The 23712-nt window shown below is 40.7% G+C and overlaps 1 protein-coding gene across 1 annotated transcript in view; it reads left to right on the forward strand.

Annotated features, from left to right (window-relative positions):
- Window positions 1-23712, forward strand: part of GLI3 (GLI family zinc finger 3) — a gene marked incomplete at both ends in the record, with an annotated part of 271835 nt that overhangs the window by 242628 nt on the left and 5495 nt on the right. Inside the window, 3 exons of the mRNA XM_084230035.1 lie at window positions 13426-13575; window positions 14666-14830; window positions 20535-20825. Coding sequence (XP_084086161.1) covers window positions 13426-13575; window positions 14666-14830; window positions 20535-20825 — 606 coding nt within the window. The remainder of the gene's footprint in view (window positions 1-13425; window positions 13576-14665; window positions 14831-20534; window positions 20826-23712) is intronic.

A 23712-nucleotide genomic window follows, 5' to 3' on the forward strand; every position in this document is an offset into this window, starting at 1 on the left:
CTATTTGGTTCTATCTCCTTTGTACTCTTCTTTATTTCCTTTCATGTTTTCCTGTGTCTTAAATGCTGGTTCCTATAGTTTGTGACTGCCGTCCTTCAGCATCCTCTGCACAATCTCCATAGGTCAGGGATTTTCAAATTGGGCCTTGTGAAATCCTTAAAATTCTGTGTGTTGATAATGGAATATTACTCAGCAATCAAAAAAGATAAACTCATGCAATTTGCAGCTACATGGATGGAACTGGAAGGGGTTATGCTCAGTGAAATAAGCCAGAAAGAAAAAGAAAAATACTGGATGGATCTCACTCATACATAGCAGGAATTTAGAAAACCTAAATAAGGGACCAGGAAAAAGACTAATTAAAATAAAGTAAAAATCAAAACTAACAAGCAGCTATAAATCAGAGACACAATACAAGGAGGGAAGGAGGGAGTAGGATGAAAACAAGGGAGGGGGTGCGAATTGTATGGGAACTATAACCATGATGAAAATGCATACATTGTGCAAAAATGAAAAAATGATGTAAAAAATATATAAAATTAAAAAAATAAAAATAAAAACCTAAAATAGTAACGTACAAAAAAAAATTCTGTGTGTTGAAATCACACAAGATAGCATGGAATGGGAAAGGGGCCTGCCCTCCTCTTCAGCCACACCCTTTTTCAGATTCCATTTAAGCTTGTCTTCGGGATTGGAGCTCTGTGTTGAGACATCCTGGAGGCACTTTGTAACATGTCATGTCTCAAATGGAAACATAATCTCTACCAAATTTGTTTGACCTCCAGTACCACTGTTGTCAGAATTTTTCAAGCTAGAGGCTTCACAATCTAATGCACTAGCCTCAAATGTTTGCAAAATGTCTCCCAAATCTAGACCCCTCTTTCCATCCTCATATCTGTTGCCTTAGCTCACAGCTCTCTTGCATGATTTTAGCAGCTCCTAAGTGGCCTGCCTGCCCAGTTGTGACACTACATACACAGCGTTATCCTTTATAAACACAAATAAAAACTTAAAAATGACACTTAAATACCTCCTCCCCCGATGCCTGGGCTCTGGGTGCTTTTAGTCATGTGGCACCCCTCATATCCCAGCCTACCTCTGGAGTACTTATCCTACTCTGCCCTTGCTTCCACACTGCTGGAAACTCAGTCTCTGGGCACCAGCACATGTGCACACACACACACTCCCTCATGATGCACTTGATTGGCTTACCAATATCATCATGCCTATTCTTAACCTAGGACCTCTATAGCTTTAATCCCTCCTCCAGAATATATTTCTTCCCATGCCAGGCACCCTCTCTCTTGGGATCCCAGTAATTTGACTGCATCGGAAGCCTTCCCTGACTTCTCATTGTTTCCCATCTACTCCATTAGAATATCCTCTTCTCAGGCAGTGGCCCTGTCCTGCTCCATGTATCTTGCCCATAGTGTACAAATGATTGAGGCTCTGCATCCTGAGTCTAGGCCAATGTTCTTTCTATAAACCCTACACCTTCCATTAACATGATAAAGAAAATCACAGTCTAGAATATGAAACAGTTTATACACATATCATGTGGGATATTTATTTTCATATACTTACATGCATGTGCAGTAAGGCCCTGAGATAGTAGGTGTGCTGCACACCAGGGTAGCATGTGGATAAGTTAATGAGCACATTAAAAATGGTACAGTTAATCATTCTACATGCTGAAAAGCTTACTAAAGCAAAGATATCCTAGGATTTCCTTTTTACTTTGTTACTGTAGGGCAAACCTGAACAGTGGGCTTGCTAGGTTTCTGTGTGGGGAGGTGAAGGAAAGAAGAATTCTTTTGGGTTGCTTATTTTTTTAATTGCAAAGATGTCTATGATATGAAAGCAAATTTTTAAACAGTATTTCTTTTTGCATTCCTACAATCTTGGATAAGATCCAGTGGACCTTTCTTAATCAGCTTGTCTCTTTAGTGTTTAGCACAGTAACTGTCATATCATAAATAAGCATTGAGTTAATAGTGAATAAATGAGTCAGCTCAGCAGGGACTGGGGGCAGATTTCCAAGTGGTTGATTGTGCCTGCTTGGCTGCCTCCTTCCTTTCTTCCAGTCATTCTTGAGATATGCCTGCATTTCTGTCATCGTCAATTCCCACCCCCTGCTTTGCACATATAAGCCCCCTCCCTCTTCCCCCCTCCCCCACACACTGACCTGATCTCCTTTTGATGGCTAAAGGGAGACTTCCATCACTTTCCATGCAGGGCCCCTCCTTAGCAACTTGATGTGCATAAGACCTCCTAGGAAAATTATGCTCAGGGACGAGGTTTGAACTGAGATTGCACCAGAATGAACTTTCCTATCCCATATCTTCAAAGGGTTCCTTTGAAAATGTGCTTGACTCTCCTCCAAATATTAAAAAATAGATTACCAGTTGAATCCGTATATACTTAATAAATCAGTTACTATTTTAACAAATATTTTAATCAAAGTTGTGATATCAAAACGTATAAACAGTGTACAAGTTCAAAGCTGACTGCAGTATTCAGAAACAGACCTCAGTAACGGGGAGGAGGTATGGGCGTTTTTATAAGGGCGGAGGCCACGCGCTCAAGCCCTGCATCAAGGAGGAAAGGGCCTGTCCCTAATTCACACACCGTGCTGTAAGCTAGGTTACCTCAATTAAAAAAAAAAGAAAAGAAAAGAAAAAGAAAAACAAAGGCAGATCTAATCTTTACTTCACCTTTATTTTAGTATTAAATTTTGAACTTTTTCACATTACACTAAATATTAGGCTCTTTAGAAAGAGCAATACCTATAAATTCAGTCTCTAAAATACTGAGATCATATAAATTAAGAAGTAATTAAAGGCTAACATTTGGTATACTTCTAGATAATGGTACTCTTAATGTCTTATATGTCAAACAGGATAAGTTTGTGCATACCTTTGTATTTTACATGGAATACAAAGACTTTCAAAAATTATTCTTCCTTGTCCTTAGAGCTAATTCTTATATGAACATTAAGCACCTTAACATTAAAAATGCGTGAGGTACTATTATAATTATAATTACTTTATTGTACCAATCCAACCTACCTTTCAAAGTTTCATGACAAAAGAATTATTTTGACAATAGCTATGCAGACACTAGTTGAAATTATTATTATACAGAGAAACTACCCATTAACCCTCTTTTCTCATCTTGGCAGAAATCCAAGCCTACGGTGTGGGAGGACTGTAGTGTTCTGGGACATGATTTGGCTTCTAAAGACTTTATATCATTGCTTTGGATGGTAATGTTTTCCAGATACATTGGGTTTATAGAAATGATCCATGCAGATGAGTGATTTGGCCTGAACATTTCATCCGTGGAGAGGTTGACTTTTCTGGCCACCTGTCTCTGACACTCTGGCCTTGCCATCTTTCTCAATCTGGAACTGACTGGCCAGAGGGACAGGAGTGAGGCTTGTGCTGCTTTCCTCTTGGAATGGGAACAGTGATCAGAAAGCTTGGTGCTTATCATGTTTGGTGGATTTGTTCATTGAGATGAGATAAATAAAAGATGACCTTTTGGAGGCTGGTTTTCCAAATTTCTTCATTTCATTATTACACAATTAAATATTCTTGCCTATCTAGATTCAGTATTTGTTTTCTTCTTATTTCTAGAATGCATACTACTAAATCCTTATTTGCCAAAGTCTTTGCATCTTTCTGTTTGGTGATTAAGCTCTTAATTTGTTTAAGGAGAGTTGTTTTTAGTGTTAATGTGACTGAAGACAAAAGTTGGTATTTAAAAGAATAAGATAAAAATTAAAGGTACCCAATTACTTATAGAAATAATATAAACAGAGCCTTAGCATGAATGGAGGGCTTAATGAAATCACTTTACATTTCTTTTTAAAATCTCAATAGGATTTCATTTCTGGTTACTCATTCAGAAAAGAAACTCTGAATTCATCAATAAATTTCAAATAAATATATCAAACTAAAATAATCTTCTTAAAAGAGAAGAATTGAATTGATGTTTTAGTAAAATAACTTAGAATCCAGAGAACAGAAGTATAAGAGAAAGGACACTTTTCACTGTTCTTGCAAGGAATTAAAGACCCTTAACCCACTTACAAGAATGAGTATGTTTTCTTTTTTACCTAAGTAATATAAATAACATACATCAATACTACTAATATTTACATTTTGCTCTTAAAAAATTCTTCTCAAGCACCAAAATTTCCTTCCTTAATTTTTAGGTCATATTAATATTAAGCCACTGTGCTATTCTGGAAGGGAAGGTGGTTAGAAGGTGCACTTCTTGGAAGGGAAGGTGGTTAGATAGATAAGCTACATCACCAAATACACCTCTCCACCAACATTTAGTTATTTTATAATTGAAAGTAACAACAAAATGAAAATTATATACACTCTGAATTAACCGTGCTTGACTTCTTGACTTTTTCTTGAGCTTTTGATGAATTTTAGATTATATAAAACATTAGAAAATAACTAATTTTTCCAAACCTCATACTATTTCTCATTGACTTACTTGAGCTGATATTAGTATTTGTTTTAGTTTTGTTTTCAAATTTGCAAGGAGTTGCATTTCTCCACCTTTCCACTCATCTCTAAAACTGGGAAAAGATGAGTAGAAAGATGGAGAAAATGGAACTCATTCAAGAGATTCTTCTAGAGTTTTCCTTCAGGGAAAAATATTTCCATCTCTCTCTCAAATCAGTTTTAATGTAAATTAAATTTTAATTTATTCTAAATTATTGTCCCTACTTTTCAGATACATTTTTGGACTATTAAATAAGAAAATAGTAATAGACTTATAAAATCAGGAAGCAAATTTAAAATTGAACTTCACTTGTTTATATCCCATCTTATGTCAAAGTAGAAGGCTTTCTTATACTTCCTCACAAATCTTTAGAAGTTTCAAAATTGAATTTTTTTTAAGATTTATTTATTCATGCATACAAGAACCGGGGTACAGGCCAGATGTGCGGGAGGGTGAGAGGATTCACCAGAGACAGAACGGGGAACAGAGCAGGCAGACTGACTGAAATACACTGCTGAGGCGAGACAGGAGAGGTCTGCGGCACCATGTGGGTATCACCCTGACCGGCCGGGATCAAATCTGTGCTGCAGAGGCTGCGGACAGCTGTATAGCGTTGCGCTTAACCACCTGTGCCACCAGGGAAGGCCCTTACAATTGAATTCTGTTAAACATGTTCATTAACTCAAGCTCATTTATGAACTCAACCACTGGTAGAAATTTCACATTTACATTTAGAAAGCATCAAACATTTCCAGTGTGATATTCTGAAAAGGAAATGTCTTGGTTTTATTTCCTTCCTGTGAAATGTATAATTGTGGTATCAAATAGTGACCTGTTCATGGTCATGATACAGAAGAATGCAGCAAAGGAGTGACTCAGTATGGCAGATATCCCCCGGCTGCAGCAACCCAGTCACCTGCAACCCAGTCACCTACAAGTCCATTGCCTGTGGTTTTCATCTATGAGAAACACTGCTTTATTTATTTATTTGTTTGTTTGCTTATTTATTGTCCCCTATGTTCATTTCTGTTAAAGAGAGAATAATATATGCGCTTGTGTGCACATATGTATGTGCATGTGCGCATATGTGTGTGTTTGTGTATGTATATGCATGTGCACATATGTGTGTTTGTGTATGTATGCGCATGTGCGCATATGTGGGTGTTTGGGTATGTGGAGAGAGGTCATATTTACCTGAGCACTATCCTATTAAAGATCATACTTTTTGTGTTCTTTGGATAGATTCCTAGGCATAGAGTTGCTGGATCATATGACAGACCCATTTTTAGTGTTTTGAGGAAACTCTACACAACTTTCCATAGCGGCTCAACAAGTTAGAAAGGAAACCTGCACCCCTATGTTTATTTCAGTACTATTTACAATAGCTAAGATATGGAAAGAAACTAAATGCCCCAAAACCGATGAGTGTATTAAGAAGATGTGTTATATATAAACAATGGGATACTACTCAGTGATCAAAAAGATAAACACACATTACTGCAACTGGAAGAAACCAGTTGACAACATTGCTGCAACTGGAAGAAACCATGCTAAGTGAAATAAGTCAGAAGGAAAAAGATAAATATTGGATGGTTTCATTTATATGTGGAATGTAGAGAAACCAAATGAAGGGTCAGATAAAGGACTGATCTTGCAAGCTGACCATAGACGTGAGGCATACGGGGGAAGGGGAGGGAGAGGAGGTAAAACAAGGGAGGGATGAGCACAAGGGACTGTGGTGATGATGCGCACGGGGGCCATGGTGGTGGAAGAACTACAGGGACTACACCTGAGGGGAGAAATCAAAATCTGTCCAAAAATTAACAACGATGTAAGAAAACTAACTAAATAAATAAAGAGCATGATTTTTGCTTTTACATGCTGTTTTATTGGCAAGACAGTAGATACTGACAAAAAGACTGGTGTGTAAGGTATACACGGAGGGGAAGATATAGGGAAATTGTAGTGAGGGTTGAGTCTGAAGTTTTACATTTCCTGCCTTCCTCTGTTTTTAGGCATGGTTAGCAGTAATATTTTCCTTACAACAGTGGAAGGAATTTACCTTCTTGATGTTAAAGAACTGGCTAGTTTCAAGAGTGAACAGACTTGAAACAGCAAGGCATTTGTTGCTTAGTACATTTCGATTAGCAGGACTTGAAGGGGGCCATGCAAAGCTTACACATACCTTCTGGCTATGCCGTAGCTTCTCCCAGTGGAGGATGCTTCTCCATCTAGAGAATTGTACCTTCTGAGTGAGGAATGGTGGGGAATCTGGCTGACGGAGAGGGAGATGGAAAGAAAGCAGTAAGTATGCTTCCAAGTTCTAAAAACTGCTTGAATAGCAGCTTTCGTTGGAGAGCTGTGAATATTTGGGATCGATAGACCGCATCTGTGCATTTCATCTGAAGGGTTAGGAATTAGGCTGGGGGAAAACTGCCTGCTCTAGATTTATAGCGAAATAATGAAGTGAGAAGAAAGGACCCTGATTAGCTCAGTGGATTCTATTGTGGACTTCCATTTTGCTACTCGTGTAAGAAACGCTTCACTTTCCCATTTTCCTGAAGGTCTTTCTTTCTGCTGCACTGTGGTTGATGCTAAATGCTGGGCTTCCTTCCCAAAGAGAATCCCTTCAAAGGCAAAGCACCACATGCTTCCTCCACTGCCAGGCCATCATGGTGATTTCCCCTACCTCTCTGTGATCCCCAAGCACCTTGGGCAGGGGAAGAGATTGTAGGACTGTGCAGAGTCTTGGCTCAGTTTGCCACAGACATCATCACAATTGTGAAATAGCCACTTTGTTGGTTTGCTATGAGTGCCAGAGATGTTTTATTTGTTTCACCAGCCATCAGTTTCCTGCGCCAAAATGCGTACAATCCCAATTGGAAAACTGAAGAAACAAATTCTTTGGGAAGTTCGGTGTTTGAACTCAGCCTTCCTGGCATCCCTGTCCTGCTCATTCAGTCAAGGCGCTTTCAGAGTGGCCTGCTGAGAGAGTTGGCATCCCGCACTGTAATTTACACCATCTATCTCTTTCTGGAGCTTGGGCCTCTGGCAAATTGCATGTCTTTGTGTTGGATTAGTTTGGAATTTAATCATGCATTATTTTCCCTCCAATTAAATTATTTATATATTTGATTAACTGCTAGGAAGTCAAATTTCAATGAAACCACAAATAAACACAATCCCATTGACTTGCAGGCCAGCTTCTCTTGGGATCAGTCTGTCTGTTGAATGTTAAGAATTCACTGTGTATTACTCTTCTTAGTTACCTAGGATTTTGATGAGCAAAGAAAGTATGCTTTTCTACCCTAGGAATATGATACAGAGGGGGGACAGCTGTCTGGTCTGATTCTACCCCCCTCATTTTTAACTCAGGATCCTGATTTGTATGGCTTCCTGTTCCCTTTCTTTTCTCTGTCACTGAAACATACCTTCTTTCAATTTTACTTCTTCAGACTTGAGAACGAACTTGACATAGAAAGCCATGGGCTCTGTTAGCCCAAGAAGGAAACTTTGAAGTCTACTGATTCAGGGGTGTGCAAACTCATCACCCACAAATCTGGCTACTGCTTATTTGAATGCACAGCTATGGATGTTTTTTACAGCATTTAATAATAGAAAAAAAAAGAGAATATTTCATGACCTATGAAAAGTCAGTGTCTACAGATAAACAGCTACCCCTCTTCATTTACATGTTGTCTGTGGCTGTCAATCTCGAAGCAAGAGTGGAGTAGCTGCAACAGAGACCTTTTGACCCACAAAGCCTAAAATGTTTACTATCTAGATTTTTACAGAAAAAGTTTACCAAAACCACTTGATCTAGTTCATCACCCTTATTTTACACATGAGAAAAAGTCCAGGTAGGTGAACTGACCTGCTCAAGGGTGCCCAGTTTGTCACATGTTGTCTCGGGTGCATCTTCTGATGTCCCTCCCCTCCCCCCCACACACCCCATACTGTTTTCACTGTCATAAAACGTTGACCCTAAATGAACTTTCCATGAGCACTGCTGCAGAGGTCAAGCAACTTTTTAAAGAAAAGTAAAATAAATATTTAGGACATGGGGACATGGAAAGTTTATGGTTTCTTAGAATTTTAATTTGCACTTGAAATCTTGCTCCTAGAAATATTTTAAGCATAAAATGCATTTGAACTACGTAAAAAGGCTGAAAGATATCACTGTATTTTCTTTATAGTAATTGATTATGATCCTGAGTTCAGCATTTGGACCTAAGGACCAGCAAAGTGGACCTGGTCTTCCAGCCAAAATCATAGGATCTCATTTCAAGAAAAATAACTTGTGGCCTCCATCCAAGTTTGCACTCAAGAGAAGTTTCAGCAAATTACAAAAGTGTATTGGACAGAACTCAGGTCTATCTAGACACTTTGAGGGGGAAGAAAGGGAATATTCCTAGGATGCTGAACCTTTCAGAAAACGAGATTGCTCCCACTGTCTAGACAGGTTCTCCCCCCCACCCCATCCCCCTAGTCGGAGTCAACACTGGATGTAACACTTGCTGATGAGCACAGGACTCCAGACACTTGAATTTTCGGACGTTGTCCCAGAAGCCAAGGTTGACGAAACTCAGCAAGGTGTAAATATGAAATCATTCTGACTTTGCCAATCACCTCTCCTCAGCTCCTCGTAGGTTCTTCCCTTCCATGTAGTGACGGTGATCTCACAGCCTCTTAGGCAATTTCCCAGTCACGTTCCATCCCTACAAGCCTATCCAGTTTAAACCACAAACCCGAATCGTTCAGAGTCGTCCCTTCCAAACTAGCCAGGCACATGATTTGAGGGGCCTGGGAGAGTTTGCGCCTCTCCTGCCATCCACCTAAACGAGGGGACTGCCTGCCTCTCCCCTCCCGGAGTCTGGCTTCTCCAGCATATGGAAGGAGAGATGAGGCAGAGACAAGACTCTTACTTCACTGGCCACTGCTGAGGCCTCCCTATTTAGTCATCCCCATCTCCCCTAAGTAATGCCGGTTAATGTTGAAGCCCTCCTCCTCAAGGCCAAGTCTCCAAAGTTCTGACTTTCTGGTGGGGTGTGTGTGGGTTCTGCCCGGGAGTCTATCCCACAGCTTGCTGCTGCACACTGCATTTTAGGTAGGACCAAACTCAGCTACCTCAGTGGTCTATCCTGGCCATGGGAATTCATACCTTAACTACGTCCAGCCATAGCAGTGCTCCGAGCCTCCCGTGTCTGCTGGCCCATCATCCCCACCATGTGTGTTCCTCAACCTGTTCTTCAAAGACACCAAGTTCTGGCCCTTTTCTATGTGTTTCTATCTCATTTCCTGCAAAGCCTTCCCTTTCTCCCCACTTTCACCCTTACCTGCACATCTGTCTGGCCCATGTCCAGTCACTCTCCAGGTCTATTTTAAATCCCGCTTCATTGGAGAAGCTGACCCTGATTTGGAACTCCCTGTTAATTGTTTTTGTAAAACCCTCTTTCCCTTCATAGCACTGATCACCACTATAACTGTATGGTAATTTAAGTCATTATCCATTTCTCTCCAATGGACTGTAATTTCCTTAGAGCAGGAATCATGTCTGATTTTCCAGCATGATTCCCCGGGTGGAGCAGCACCCGCTACATCCTGTGAATATGCAAGATGAATGACTGCCATAGTCACTGTGTATTCCTTGACTCCACCCAAAAAGACAGGGCTCCTATAGGGATAACTTTCCAATCCTTTTTTAGCTCCTGGTAGTATATTTTAAAGTAATAAATATCTTATGTTAAAATCTTCATGTAATCATAATTAATTTTAAAAAATATTCACCAAAGGCCTGCCACACCCCAGGAGGACTTTTCAATTGCTGAAAATGAAAGGAAAAGAAAAGCTGTAGATCCCAGATTCAGGGAGGAGGCTCAGCTCAAATTCTAATTCAGTTTTCCAGTTTTATCTTTCCCTCCCTTCTTTTTCTTTCATGTACATTAATCCCAGGACTCAAGCTTTATTTCCAATAACTAGGAAAACTTCCAAGTTTTTAACTTAAAAAACTACCAGTGCTGAAGCAAGATGAATTTTTGATGAGTAGTTTTGTGTGATCATTTCCTTTTTCTCCCTCAAAAGAATTCCTAGAACTCCACCGTGTTGTGTGGATTTTAGGTTAAAGATTTCACGCTGTCCCCTGTGCAGCCTATGTGTTCTCCCTGTATACTTCTGTGCACCAGCATAACTTTTAAAGAACACTAATAATACAGTTGGCTTTTTATAGGATATCCATGTCTGTTTGCCATGGGGTCGGTGTCTACGTGAACCTGAGTGATACTCTGATTTCCTTGTGTTCTGACTTCTGAAAGGATTCCTATGATCTGTGGCCTAGCATTGGGCTGTCTTCTGTTTAGCCTGCCCTTTGAGAACTGCTCAAGGATAGGACAGTGAATAGTAATTGCTTTGCTCTGCTCTCATCGACTTTTAATCTACAGAAAGAGCAAATTTCATTTTCCCCTAGCGTTGCTGGCCCCCTAGTGGACAAAGTGAGAAAAGCAGACCATGAGATCTGGCCGGCCAGATCTGCACATCTGGCTGCACATCTGCAGACCTTTCTCACTTAGGAGCCAGGCCCAGGCAGGAGAGGACTGCAGGTTCTATCACTATGTGCCGCACATTGAACCAAAGAGCAGCTTCTTTTCATTTCCCAGAGTTTTTAGTGGTGTGTTTTTTTTTTAATTTTTTTTTATTTATACAAGAACCATGGTGTATTTTTTTAAAAAGATTTATTTATTCATGCATACAAGAACCGGGGTACAGGCCAGCTGTGCCATGTGGGATTCTCACTGGCCGGTGGGGATTGAACCTGCGCTGCAGAGGCTGCAGACAGATCCACAGCGCTGCGCTCAACCATCTGTGCCACCAGGGGAGGCCCTTAGTGGTGTATTTATATGTATGTTTGAGAAAGTACTCTGAACAGCCTTACATTAAGGGAAGTGAAATGCAGGGTGACCAGAGAATAAAACTAACAGGATCAAACTAGAACACAAATTTCCTCATAAATCTGTAACAGGATTCAGCTTATTGAAATTGACTTAAATTTGATGCAAATTAAGAACTACATTTTCCTCTGGTGCTATTGTGGGTTTCTCATGCCTCCCCATTATAGTATACTTGATTTGTGAATCCAAGAAACTATGTGAAAAGGGATTCTCTGAGTTGAAGAATTTCAGAAAATTCATCTTCATTTTTAAAACCAAATTAATAAAATTATGGCGCTAGAGAGAAACTTAGAAATGAGTTAATTCATTACTATATCCCACACATGAAGATAGCTAAGACTAAGAAACTACTACAGACTGCTGGTATCACTATGAGATGGTCTTCAGCTTCAATATATAGCTCATTTCTCTCTGATTCTTATTCAAGAATTAGTATCACTAATCAGAACTATAGAGTAGTTTCAAAGAGTGCTTTGGTTATTGCTCCTTAGTCCACAATTGTGTGTGTGCACGTGTGCGTTCTCTTTCTGCAGTCTGAGCCAAGGCTAGAGTCCACATAGAGACATAGAGCACTGCAGGGGGGCCAGGGGAGTGTGAACCTTCACTGGGCAGATGAAGCACAATGGAGGCTCAAAAAGGAAATTTGTGGCTCCCCCCATTTCATAACTTCACTTTTCAGAGGCCCTGTACAGTCCTTTCTCTGGGGTGCCAGGCTTCCACCAAAGATTGTCACTTCCGCAGATTAGGAAATACATAAACATAGTAAGGGCAAGTGTGCTTAAGAGACAGATTAACTTGAACAAAGTGCTTTATATTATATTGTAATAAAGCTATCATGTGGTCTTAAAAGCTTAAGTTGAGGCATTTTTTTTCATTCCCTTTTGTTACCTTCAGAAATGAGCAATGCAGAGTAATATTCCATTGTATATATGTACCACATCTTTTTTAATTAATATTTTATATAATTCTTACATCATTTTTCATTTTTGCACAATGTATGCATTTTCATTTTGGTTATATTCCCCATACAATTGCACCTCCCCCCTTATTTTGACCCTAGTCCTTCCTCCCCCATCTCTCCTCCCCCCTGCACCCGTAGTGTGTCTGTGGTTTTTAGTTGCTTGTTGGTTTTGATTTTTACTTTGTATTGATTAGTCTTTTTCCTGGTCTCTAACTTAGGTTTTCTAAATTCCTGCTGTGAGTGAGACCATCCGGTATTTTTCTTTTTCTTTCTGACATATTTCGCTGAGCATGATCCCTTCTAGCTCCATCCATGTTGCTGCAAACTGCATGTGTTTATCTTTTTTGATTGCTGAGTAATATTCCATTGTGTATATGTACCACATCTTCTTCATCCAGTCATCTATTTTTGGGCATTTGGTTTGTGTCCATAGCTTAGCTATTGTAAATAGTGCTGCTATAAACATTGGAAGAGCATTGAATCTGTAAATTGCTTTTGGTAGGATGGCCATTTTGATAATGTTAATTCTTGCAATCCATGAGCAAGGGATGTCTTTCCATTTCTTTGTATACCACATCTTCTTGATCCAGCAATCAAAAAAGATAAACTCATGCAATTTGCAGCAACATGGATGGAGCTGGAAGGGATCATGCTCAGCAAAATAAGCCAGAAAGAAAAAGAAAAATACCAGATGGTCTCACTCATAGCAGGAATTTAGAAAACCTAAATAAGGGACCAGGGAAAAGACTAATTATGATAAAGTAAAAATCAAAATCAACAAGCAACTATAAACCAGAGACACACTACGGGGCGGGGGGGAATGAGTAGGATCAAAACAAGGGGGGTGGGAATTGTATGGGAACTATAACCAAGATGAAAATGCATACATTGTGCAAAAATGAAAAATGATGTAAAAATTAAAAAATAATAAAAATGCTCACAAAAAATTGAGCAATGCATTTGCATTTTATTTCGCTTTCTTTTTCCAAACCTCAGCATATAAATAACGACCATATTCATGGAGAGAAGAAGGAATTCGTGTGCCGGTGGCTGGATTGCTCAAGGGAGCAGAAGCCCTTCAAAGCCCAGTACATGCTGGTGGTGCACATGCGGAGACACACGGGAGAGAAGCCTCATAAATGCACTGTGAGTACGCAGCGGGCAGGGCCCACAGCGGCCTTGAGCAGAGGGGACAGCAGGATTGCCTTGGGCCTCCAGTCAGGGGAGGTGTGACTGGGCGGTGGAGAGCTGTCTACTTGATGCCTAGGGGGGTGTCCAGTGGCATTTCTGAAGTGGAGGGAAAGCTGCCTGCAGAAGGGCCACAGACCTTTGGAGAAGGAACATGACAACCACGCCCTGGCGGGTGATGGCAGAATTCTAGACCTGCACTGTCTACCAGGTAGCCACAGTCACATGTGCCTGTTGGATATGTTTGAGATGTAGATAGAGCATTCAAGGAACTGATTTTTTAAATTAATTTAATTTAAAATAATTGCAGTTTAAATATAAAGAGCCCTGCATGGCTAGCAGTGGCAGTTCTGCAGAGTGGCAAGTGGGCAGGCCGCAGTTGGGGCCAGCTGGCTGGCACCAGGAAGGAGCACAAGGCCACTGTGCCTTCCCAGCATAACTGCTGTCTTGCCAGAGGACTCGGAGTCCAGAGGGGGGCCCAATTTTGACTTGAAAAGCTTGTTTTCAAAAGATAGGACTTTGCAGTTTTAGGCTTTTCGAGTTTTTCTGTGTTCTCCTAGTCTGTCCCAGTGGACATGTGGGGCTGGGATTCCTTCAAAGCTAAGCCTTCTCTCACTAAGGTGTCCACCAGGCACCCTGAGCACTGCTCAACCCTGGTACTTTACATATTAAAGGCCTTTTACAAACATGATCAAATTCCATGCCTTTGTATGGACACAAAGCCATATTAATGAACTTTGTGCTGAATCTGAAATCAGTGGGAATTTGAGGAGATCAATGAGCAGATAATGAAATCCATTGTCCACATTGAGTGGTCTATTTAAAAAAAAAAAACACTCAAGGACTTTTACTAGCACTAAAAGTGCTTTCTCGGGAACAGCACTGAGCCCCATCTGAATCCCAGTAAATGCAGAGTTTAGTGGACTTTTGTTCCTTGGTTTTGAAAAGCTACTGACCCTCAAAACATCAGTCTTTCATCAACTTGGAGGGAGTGTTAGGCAAAAGCTGTCATTGTGTGAAGTAATCCAGATTTACCTGCTGTCCTCAGTTTGAAGGTTGCACAAAGGCCTACTCGAGACTAGAAAACTTGAAAACGCACTTGAGATCTCACACTGGAGAGAAACCGTACGTCTGTGAGCATGAAGGGTGCAACAAGGCTTTCTCCAACGCCTCAGACCGCGCCAAGCACCAAAACAGAACACATTCCAATGAGGTGAGCCTCCTCCAGTACAGACGCTGTAAGGCCCAGAGCTCACGGGTTGACACACAGTCCCCGGTGGGGCATGTGCATGGAGCAGTGGCCAGGTTCTTGCATTTCCTGGGACCACTCCCAGAAGGAGCAGGTGCTGTCACTGACAGGTGAAGTGTGTACCTCAGAGGCAGGGCTGAAAACTTGACCCTGTGGGGAAGGTAATGCACATGAAGAAGCAACTTCTTAAATCTCCTGGCCAGTAAGTTTCACATTGTTCAGAACTGCCACCTACTGGTCAAACAGTAGGAGCATTTATGCCAGAGTTCCACCCATCAGCTCTGCCTGGGATTGCGTGGATTCATGCTAACCATGACCCTGTAAGCGCCCTGGCTCAAGTCAGAAGTGTTGTGTTGACAGCTGCGGACAACTCACCGCTAAGACATACTTTTATTTTCTTTTTCCAGGTGTTATCTTCAAATGCATTATATAATGCATCATATCGAAAAGCATTGACAGAACAACCAGTCTGGGCTAGCTATGATTTCCAGACACTCTAAATTGCAAAGGATCTCAGAAACTGTTCTTGGAACGCAGAGTGGTTTCTAGTCAATTACTTAAAATAATATGCTGAAGGAAGCTTTCATGGTAGTTGGTGACTTCTTTTGTGTTGTGGTTATTTTAAAGTAGTTATATCCCCCCAAACTCTAGAGAAATACAACAATGAAAATTATTTCTAAATCATTTTTTTTTTTTAATTTTCTTTTTTTTTTTTTTTTAATAGAGGCATGCTTTATTTATTTGTTTGCTGGTTTGTTTGTTTTGTTTATACATGCACCGGGTACAGTCAGAAGCGCGGGAGGGTGAGAGAATTCACCAGAGCCAGAGCGGGGAGCAGAGCAGGCAGAAGGACCGAAGTACACTGCTGAGGGGAGCAGCGGGCGGCAGGAGAGGTCTGCGCGCCATGTGGGACCCTCCTCCGGTGGCCGGGGAGCAGCCGGGGATCGAACCGGCGCCGCAGAGGCCGTGCGCAGTTTCGCAACCCAGCGCTCAACCGCTGCGCCACCGGGGAGGCCCTCTAAATCATTTTTAATGTGCACAAGGAAATATTTTTTAAAAATCAATAGTATTTTATTTTACTGAGAAACCTTTTTTTATTTAAATAGTATTTTATTTTACTGAGAAACCTTTTTTTATTTAACTAAGATTAGTTTACAACAATGTATTTTGTCTAGGAGTACAGGTTCACACTTCTTCAAATGTATGATACCACAACACACCCTGCACCAAAGTACCAATAATCCTCCAAGACCTTCTCTTGAACCCCCTCCACCTGTTGTCCCCACCTGCAACCTAAGTTCTACATTCAGAAAATAAGGGTTTGACTTGGTTTGGTTTTGTCCCTACTTTGTTTCTTTATATTCAAACACATTTTGCTTGCATTTTAATGCATGTCTGCTGGGAGACCTCCATCTTTTCCTTGAAGGTCTAGCTCAAATTCAGACTCCTCTGGAAAGCCTACTCTTGAATGAATTAAGAGATTAACAGAAGAGATCCCCACATTTTGGACAGAAATAGGAGCTAGCCAGAATTTGTTAACATGAGCCTTAGTTCTGTCCCACAAACATGCTATTAGTGTGCTTGCAGTGTATCTGAGAAACAGCATTCTGACCTTGGTGTGGCTGTCATCTGACTTTACAAAATGCCGGTTAAGCCCATTTCTGATCTTCCAGTTAGAGAATTAGGGAGAGAAAATCTGGGAAAAACAAAGTAGTCCATTCAGTTCCCTGGCTGTTTGGCTCTAGTGGTGAGTCTGCCCTGAGTTTCCTTTCAGCTGAACTGATAGAGCAAAACTATCTCTAATGGGATTAGCCCACTCTCGGAAAAACATGCTCACATAAAATCTCATACACGCATGTTCGTATATAGTCTTTTTGAAAGGGTCATGGTAGAATTAGGAAATTTCCAGTCATTTGGAATCTCTTAATATTGAACAACTGCTTAAAAATATTTTATGAAAGATTTTTTTTTTTTTATGTAACAAGTGCTTTTACTGTGTGCAGTACTTGCAGTGTCTGCTCTTCGTGTTTTGTACAATATCTTCGGGAATTAGAATAGAGAAATTCATAGACACAGAAAAATAGATTAGTGATTGCCAGAGGCATCAGGGAGAGGGAAATAGAAGTGACTTTTCCCCAACACTGAGCATTTTATTTAAATTATTAAGATCCATCCTCAACACTAAATAAGATTTTGTTCATAAACATGTAAATAATTTTTCATTATATATATATATAAGGCCTTGGCTTTGCATATGAATGATAGGCAGTTTCAGATATACTGAAATTATATCTTTGTTCAGGAAATCCAGATTTTTTTAATTAGACTATCCTACATGAATCCAGATGTTTTCTTGCTTATTTACACCTTTATTCATTCACCAAACAAATGTTGATAGCTAGTTATGTGCCAAGCATTTTGCTATTCTAGGTGCAGAAAAGAATATAATGGAATAAAACAGAGAGTAATTTTCCCTGGGAGAAACCAATCTGGTATTCCTCCCTCACCCTCAAGATTGCCCTGAGCCATAGCGGTGGCCTCTGATGGAACTCCCTATTCCAGACTACACAGTTCCTGTTCCTCCCAATGCCATACTAAGCAAGTTTTCATAAACTCCGTTTGGGTTGTATCTCCTTTTCCAGAAAATTCCAACAACTCCCCCTTTCCTATAGGAAAAGTTATACTCCTTAGGCTTGTTCTGTCTGTCACCTGATCCAAGCCTGCTCTTCTAGTGTTGACCTCTCACTGTCATCACCCTGAAAGGAACATTCCAGACAGCCTGTGCTTGAAGGTCATGTCCACGTGCATGAAGTGGTCTCACCACAGGACCTTTGCTCAGGACACTTCTTTTTAGGCATTCTTCTTGCCCTCATTTTTATCTCTCAGAATCTTATCCTTCTTTCTAAACCCAACTATACAGGGGCCTTCTAATCAAAGTTGTGTTTATTAAGAACTTACTATGTGCAACATATCATAGTAAGCACCTCATGTGCTTCATCTTATTTAACTCTTGCCCTGACCTTTGATCTGGGATCTGGGCATTAGACAAGAAACTTAATAACAGCTGCCCGCCTTGGTCATCCAGCTGAAACACTTGCTTTAGCTTCGTATTGTAGATGATCACATGCTGTCTTGTTTTTTTCCTAGTACATTTTATAATCCTTGAGATTAAACTCCATTGTTTAAAATATTGAGTTCACAGAGTCTAGCATATAGTAGGTATCACTAACTATTGATCTGGATAATTTGAAAATTTCATCTGAATAAATACTGCAAAGTCAAGCAGAAAAACTATCAGTTGTTTTCACCAAGTACCTTTCAGATCAGTGAGAATCACCAAACTGTAATGACCAGGTTCATAGTCGGATATCTAGAAAATGTGGATAATTCAGCAAGTCTGACAGCATATAGCTTCATCTACAATCATATGTCATTTTCGTGTTGATCACAACAGAATTTGGAGGCCCAGTTATATAATTGGGTGACTAAGTTTTGTTGTAGAACCTCTGTTCTTAAGGGATTTTGTAGGTGGATAATATAAAACAACTCCTAAAATACTGCCATTAATTGTGCTCTGTTTCCTTATAATGTTGCTGAGCCAGACTTTGTCATTTGAACACCTGCTTTCATTATAGGTGTTGTTTCACTTAAAGTTGCCAGAGCCTGTCATCCGTGTGAAGTGGGGACTAACTGTACATGTTCATACATGAGGGCGTGTGGCTGTGCTGCTGTCTTTGGAAATGTGGGCTCTGATGAACTGTTGTAGAATTATCCAGGCCCACAATGTGCATATGCACACTTACTGGCTTGACTTTGTGCTCCCTCTGCTTCCTACCCTTGCATACCTCCCCCCCTATATCTCAGGCTGTGTGCTGATGGAACAGCCTGTCTGAGCAGAGCAGTGAACAAGCATAAGCCTGATGTCAGAACACTCCAAAGTAATAGCACTAATCAGCAAAGCCATTCTTCTGGCCCTAATGCACAGAATAGAATTCGATGTGCTCATTTCACCATATATATATACATATATACCTGCAAATCACAGGAGCTTCTGAATAGTAGTAATTCATAGTTAATGGGGAATCAATTCCTCCCAGAAGAATCTCAAATTTGGAGATGAAGTCTCTCAGGATAATTTCAAAATCTCTCCTTCAATACATTAAAACATGTATTAATTTTAGGTAGCATTCTTTTTTTGGGCTTTTAGTGCAAAAACATCTTTGAGACACATGTAGTCTATAAGACAGGACATATCTTGTGACATAATGGAAGTATTATGTTAATCATAGCTTTTATGACTATTGCTTACCTACCAGCTCATCTTCTGGTATATAGATTATGTAAGTATATACTCATAAAAGCATCCATGACTATATTACACTTGAAGCCATATAAACAAATTCACAATTCTGATGTTGGTCATGAGTAAATAACAGCAATTCTGTGATATGAGTAAATATTTAGTGTCCATATAACTGTAAGTGCCCATATACTGTCTCTATAGGGTTGATCACCAGTCCACATAGAACATGAAACTAGCATATGAAATAATTGATAGCATCTGGGAGTAGAGCCCAGCTCAGAAGACCTGTGCAGCACACCACCCCCAGTCCCTTCTAGTTTCCAAGTCATGAACAGTCTAACAGGGCTTGATGACTTTGAAGATTAGGAAGGTGGGCCTCCCCGGTGGCGCAGCAGTTGAGCGTTGGGTTGCAAAGCTGCCCTCGGCCTCTGCGGCGCCGGTTCGATCCCCGGCTGCTCCCCGGCCACCGGAGGAGGGTCCCACATGGCCCGCAGACCTCGCCTGCCGCCCGCTGCTCCCTTCAGCAATGTACTTCGGTCCTTCTGCCTGCTCTGCTCCCCACTCTAGCTCTGGTGAATTCTCTCACCCTCCCGCACTTCTGATTATACCCAGTACATGTATAAATAAACAAAACAAAGAAACAAACAAACAAATAAATAAATGCCTCTTATAAATGAATGAATGAATGAATGAATGAATGAATGAATGAATGAATAAATAAATAAATAAATAAATAAAATGAAGATCAGGAAGGCTCTAAGCACCTTGGGCCCTGGACATCATAGTCATAATGCTATGCAAATGAACACACTCTAGTGGATCTAACCCAGAGCCTGTTGGCAAGTTAAAAAAAAAATTATTTGAAAATTTCATTTTCAAAGGCGTAATGTGATATTAGATTGAGAACTAGGAGAGCCATAAGAAATTTCTTCACATACGCTCTTGTGAAAGGTATAAGTAGACTTCTAATTAGCTGATGGGTATCTTTTCAACCTTCTTATGTCATCATTATCACCTTTTTCTTCACTGTCATTTTAATTGTCAAATATTTATTGAGTACCTACAGTGCAATCATCGTTCATCTTCCCACTCCCGGAGTAAATGTTTCCAAGAACATAAAGGCAATTTACATGTTCTTGGCTCTTCCAAGATCCAAAATAATCATCTATGAAAGCTAGATTTTAAGGAACCTGTGCAAGGTTTAAATGGCCTTTGTTAAATCTGTATCTAGATATATTTAAACACCGCAAATTTTCTGAAAGTACTTTGAAAGAGTAAGACTATAATGAGCAATCACAAAGTACTGTTGAACTGGGACATAATCAATTTCATCACAATCTGTTTCCCTCTCGTGGCATTTGACAGAAACCATACGTGTGCAAGATCCCAGGCTGCACCAAACGCTACACAGACCCAAGCTCCCTCCGAAAACATGTAAAGACAGTGCATGGTCCAGAGGCTCACGTCACCAAGAAGCAGCGTGGGGACATACATCCTCGGCCCCCACCACCTCGGGATTCTGGCAGCCATTCACAGTCCAGGTCGCCTGGCCGGCAGACTCAGGGAGCCCTTGGTGAGCAGAAGGATCTCAGCAAGACTACCTCAAAGCGTGAGGAATGCCTTCAGGTGAAAACGGTCAAGGCAGAGAAGCCCATGGTATGTCATTCACTTTCCTTCTGATCTACCCAGAGCCATTGCAGGTTAGTTAGGAGAGCTCCGTAGGGCATTAGAGGCAGTAGACTGCCCCGGTCCTCACTGCCACCTGGTTAAGGAGGTCATAAGCTCGCTGATCACTGTACTACGTAGAATAATCCTGTTCAAAAGAGCTTCAGGGTTTCCTGTCTTTTAAAAATTGATCTGCTTGGGCTTCCCCGGTGGCGCAGCGGTTGAGCGCGGGGTTGCGAAGCTGCCCGCAGCCTCTGCAGTGCTGGTTCGATCCCCGGCTGCTCCCTGGCCACCAGAGGAGGGTCCCACATGGCGCGCAGACCTCTCCTGCCGCCCGCTGCTCCCCTCAGCAGTGTACTTCGGTCCTTCTGCCTGTTCTGCATCCTGCTCTGACTCTGGTGAATTCTCTCACCCTCCTGTGCTTCTGACTGTACCCAGTGCTTGTATGAATAAATAAATAAATAAATAAATAAATCTTAAAAAAATAAAATAAAATAAAAATTGATCTGCAGCCATCCCTCTTTGTGGGAGGTAGAAAGACATGACTGCATTTTCAGTGGCCCTGATTTGTAGAAAATAATTTGATTAGTCTTTCTGTAAACATGTTTTCTATCATCTTTGCCCTGATGACCCCAAGACAACTAAGCCCAGTCTATTATTTAGGGATTTATAGTTCAGTGGGATAGGCAGACCACCAATAAGCAAGTACTTACATCTCAATGTGATGGATTCAAAATGCATTCAAAAGAGGAACTAATCAACTCACTGGGAGGATGCTGAGCTGGTGGGGGAGGGGGTTACCTCCACATTCAGGGTTCAGAAGGGGAAGGAGCAGGTCCTGGCATAGGCACACAGGAGCCATGGGGTTTAAAGGGACACACAGCGGTAAAGGGGTGGGGGGTGAGGATAAAAGGCGTTATGTATTGCTAGTGATGGGGAATGACATGCATGCCTGATTTTTTAGAAAAGATAACATCAGTGCCAGCCTAGTGATTGGCTTGACAGATTGGAGATTGTTTCTTCAGTGGTGCCTGACCCACAGACGGGGAGCACAAGGGGGAAATTTGAAAGATGTCATAGGTGAAAATCTTTTTGGTTTGGTGACAAAGGGTGTGTGGATTATGCTTCTGTTCAAACTTCATGTGGTGATCTTGCTTTTTTTATGTGCTATTACAAAACATCTAAAAATTTCCAAAGAACAAGAGAAATGAAAGAGTAGCTGTCGGGAGCTTCAGTAAATTTGTATTGGCCGTAGGATAATAGAGTCAGCTCTGCAGGATGTGTTGGGTTCTAGTCTATCATTCTTCAGACTCCGGAGAAAATGTACCAGGTAGAAGTCACATGCTTCCATGCATGGATATAATCAGGCAGACAGTTTTATTTTTTTAAGATTTTTCTTATTTATGCATACAAGAGCCGGGGTACAGGCCAGGGTTGTGGTGGGTAAGAGGATTCACCAGAGACAGAGTGGGGAACAGAACAGGCAGACTGACTGAAATTCAGTGTTAAGGGGAGCAGTGGGCGAGACGGGGGGTCTGCTGTGCCATGTGGGTAGCTCCCTGGCTGGCTAGGGGACAAACCTTGTGCTGCAGTGGCTGCCTATTGCTTCATAGTGCTGAGTCTTAACTAACCCTTGCACCACCAGGGAAGCCCCAGGGAGTTTTATACTGAGTTTAAGGAAGCACTTAACATTAGCCAAGTCCAGCAACTGGATGTACATCCTGTAAATTCCTGAGTGAATTCCATGACTATCCAGCAGTATGGAATGCGGAAAATAATGCACATAAAATTCCAGCATTGAAGGGGTGGGAAGCTACAAATTAATGACTTCCTGTGTTTGTCTTTGAACTTTGAAGTCTTCACATTGAGTCTAACCAAAAATAATGCAAATAAGCTATCATTGTTTTTTAGTGGGTGACTGTACTTTGCCTTTAAAAAACACCTTAGTAAAAATTTTATATATGTGTTAGTACTGATCACTACCTTTTAAAATTAACCAGTTCATAAACTGCGCTTTATATACTTTTTTGGAGGAGCCCATATCTATTTCCTAAAATGAGGTCTCCCTGTATAAATATGTCCAGAACATTCAGCAGTTTGTAATGAATGAAAACAGGAAAGTGAATTTGTGGACACCGAGAGTATGTCTTGATAGACAATGATTTATGTTCATAGGACAACATCCTAAGAACCTTATCTCCTCATGTATATCCCTAACACAAGAAAACTTGTCATTTCCTCTCCACTACCCATTATTTAAATAGAAAATTGATAGAAAATAAGAACGCATAGTGATTTGTTGGCTCAGTGACATTGGAGGTGTCCTAACGTGAATTATTTTATAAGATAATGAAATTGTGGAAACATAGGACTGGAAGAGATCATACAGATTGGGACTAGGTCCCATACATTATAAGTGAGGAAACTGAGGCTCAGTAAGTTTGGTGAATCAATCAGTCCTCAGTAGATCATGAGGTATATGTATGCACATAAATATAGGTTGGTATCTTCACAGACATTTGCTAATGCATATGAGATTACATTTCTAGTATTCTTTCTGTAAAAATTTGTCTTTGATTTGATCATCATGCTATAAATTAAATTCTTTCTTCTTTTTTCTTATTAATCCAACATCTCTTCTGTATAATGCTCCTAAATGTCTTGTTCTCACTTCCTAAGGACAGTGGGTAATAAGGTGAGGGAATTTTGGTTTCTCTGCTCCTTTTATTTTGTTTTCATTTTAACATTTAACTTTTATTCATCTTTTCTTTAGTTCTTGTGCTGTGTGCTATCTTTGGTAGTGAACATTGCTGAGCTATATTTTCAATATAGAAGGAAATGTGTTTTGAACATTCAGCATGTGGAAATGTGAAGTTAG

This window comes from Talpa europaea (genome assembly GCF_964194135.1).
Source record: "Talpa europaea genome assembly, chromosome: 3".
Taxonomy (NCBI): Eukaryota; Metazoa; Chordata; class Mammalia; order Eulipotyphla; family Talpidae; genus Talpa; species Talpa europaea.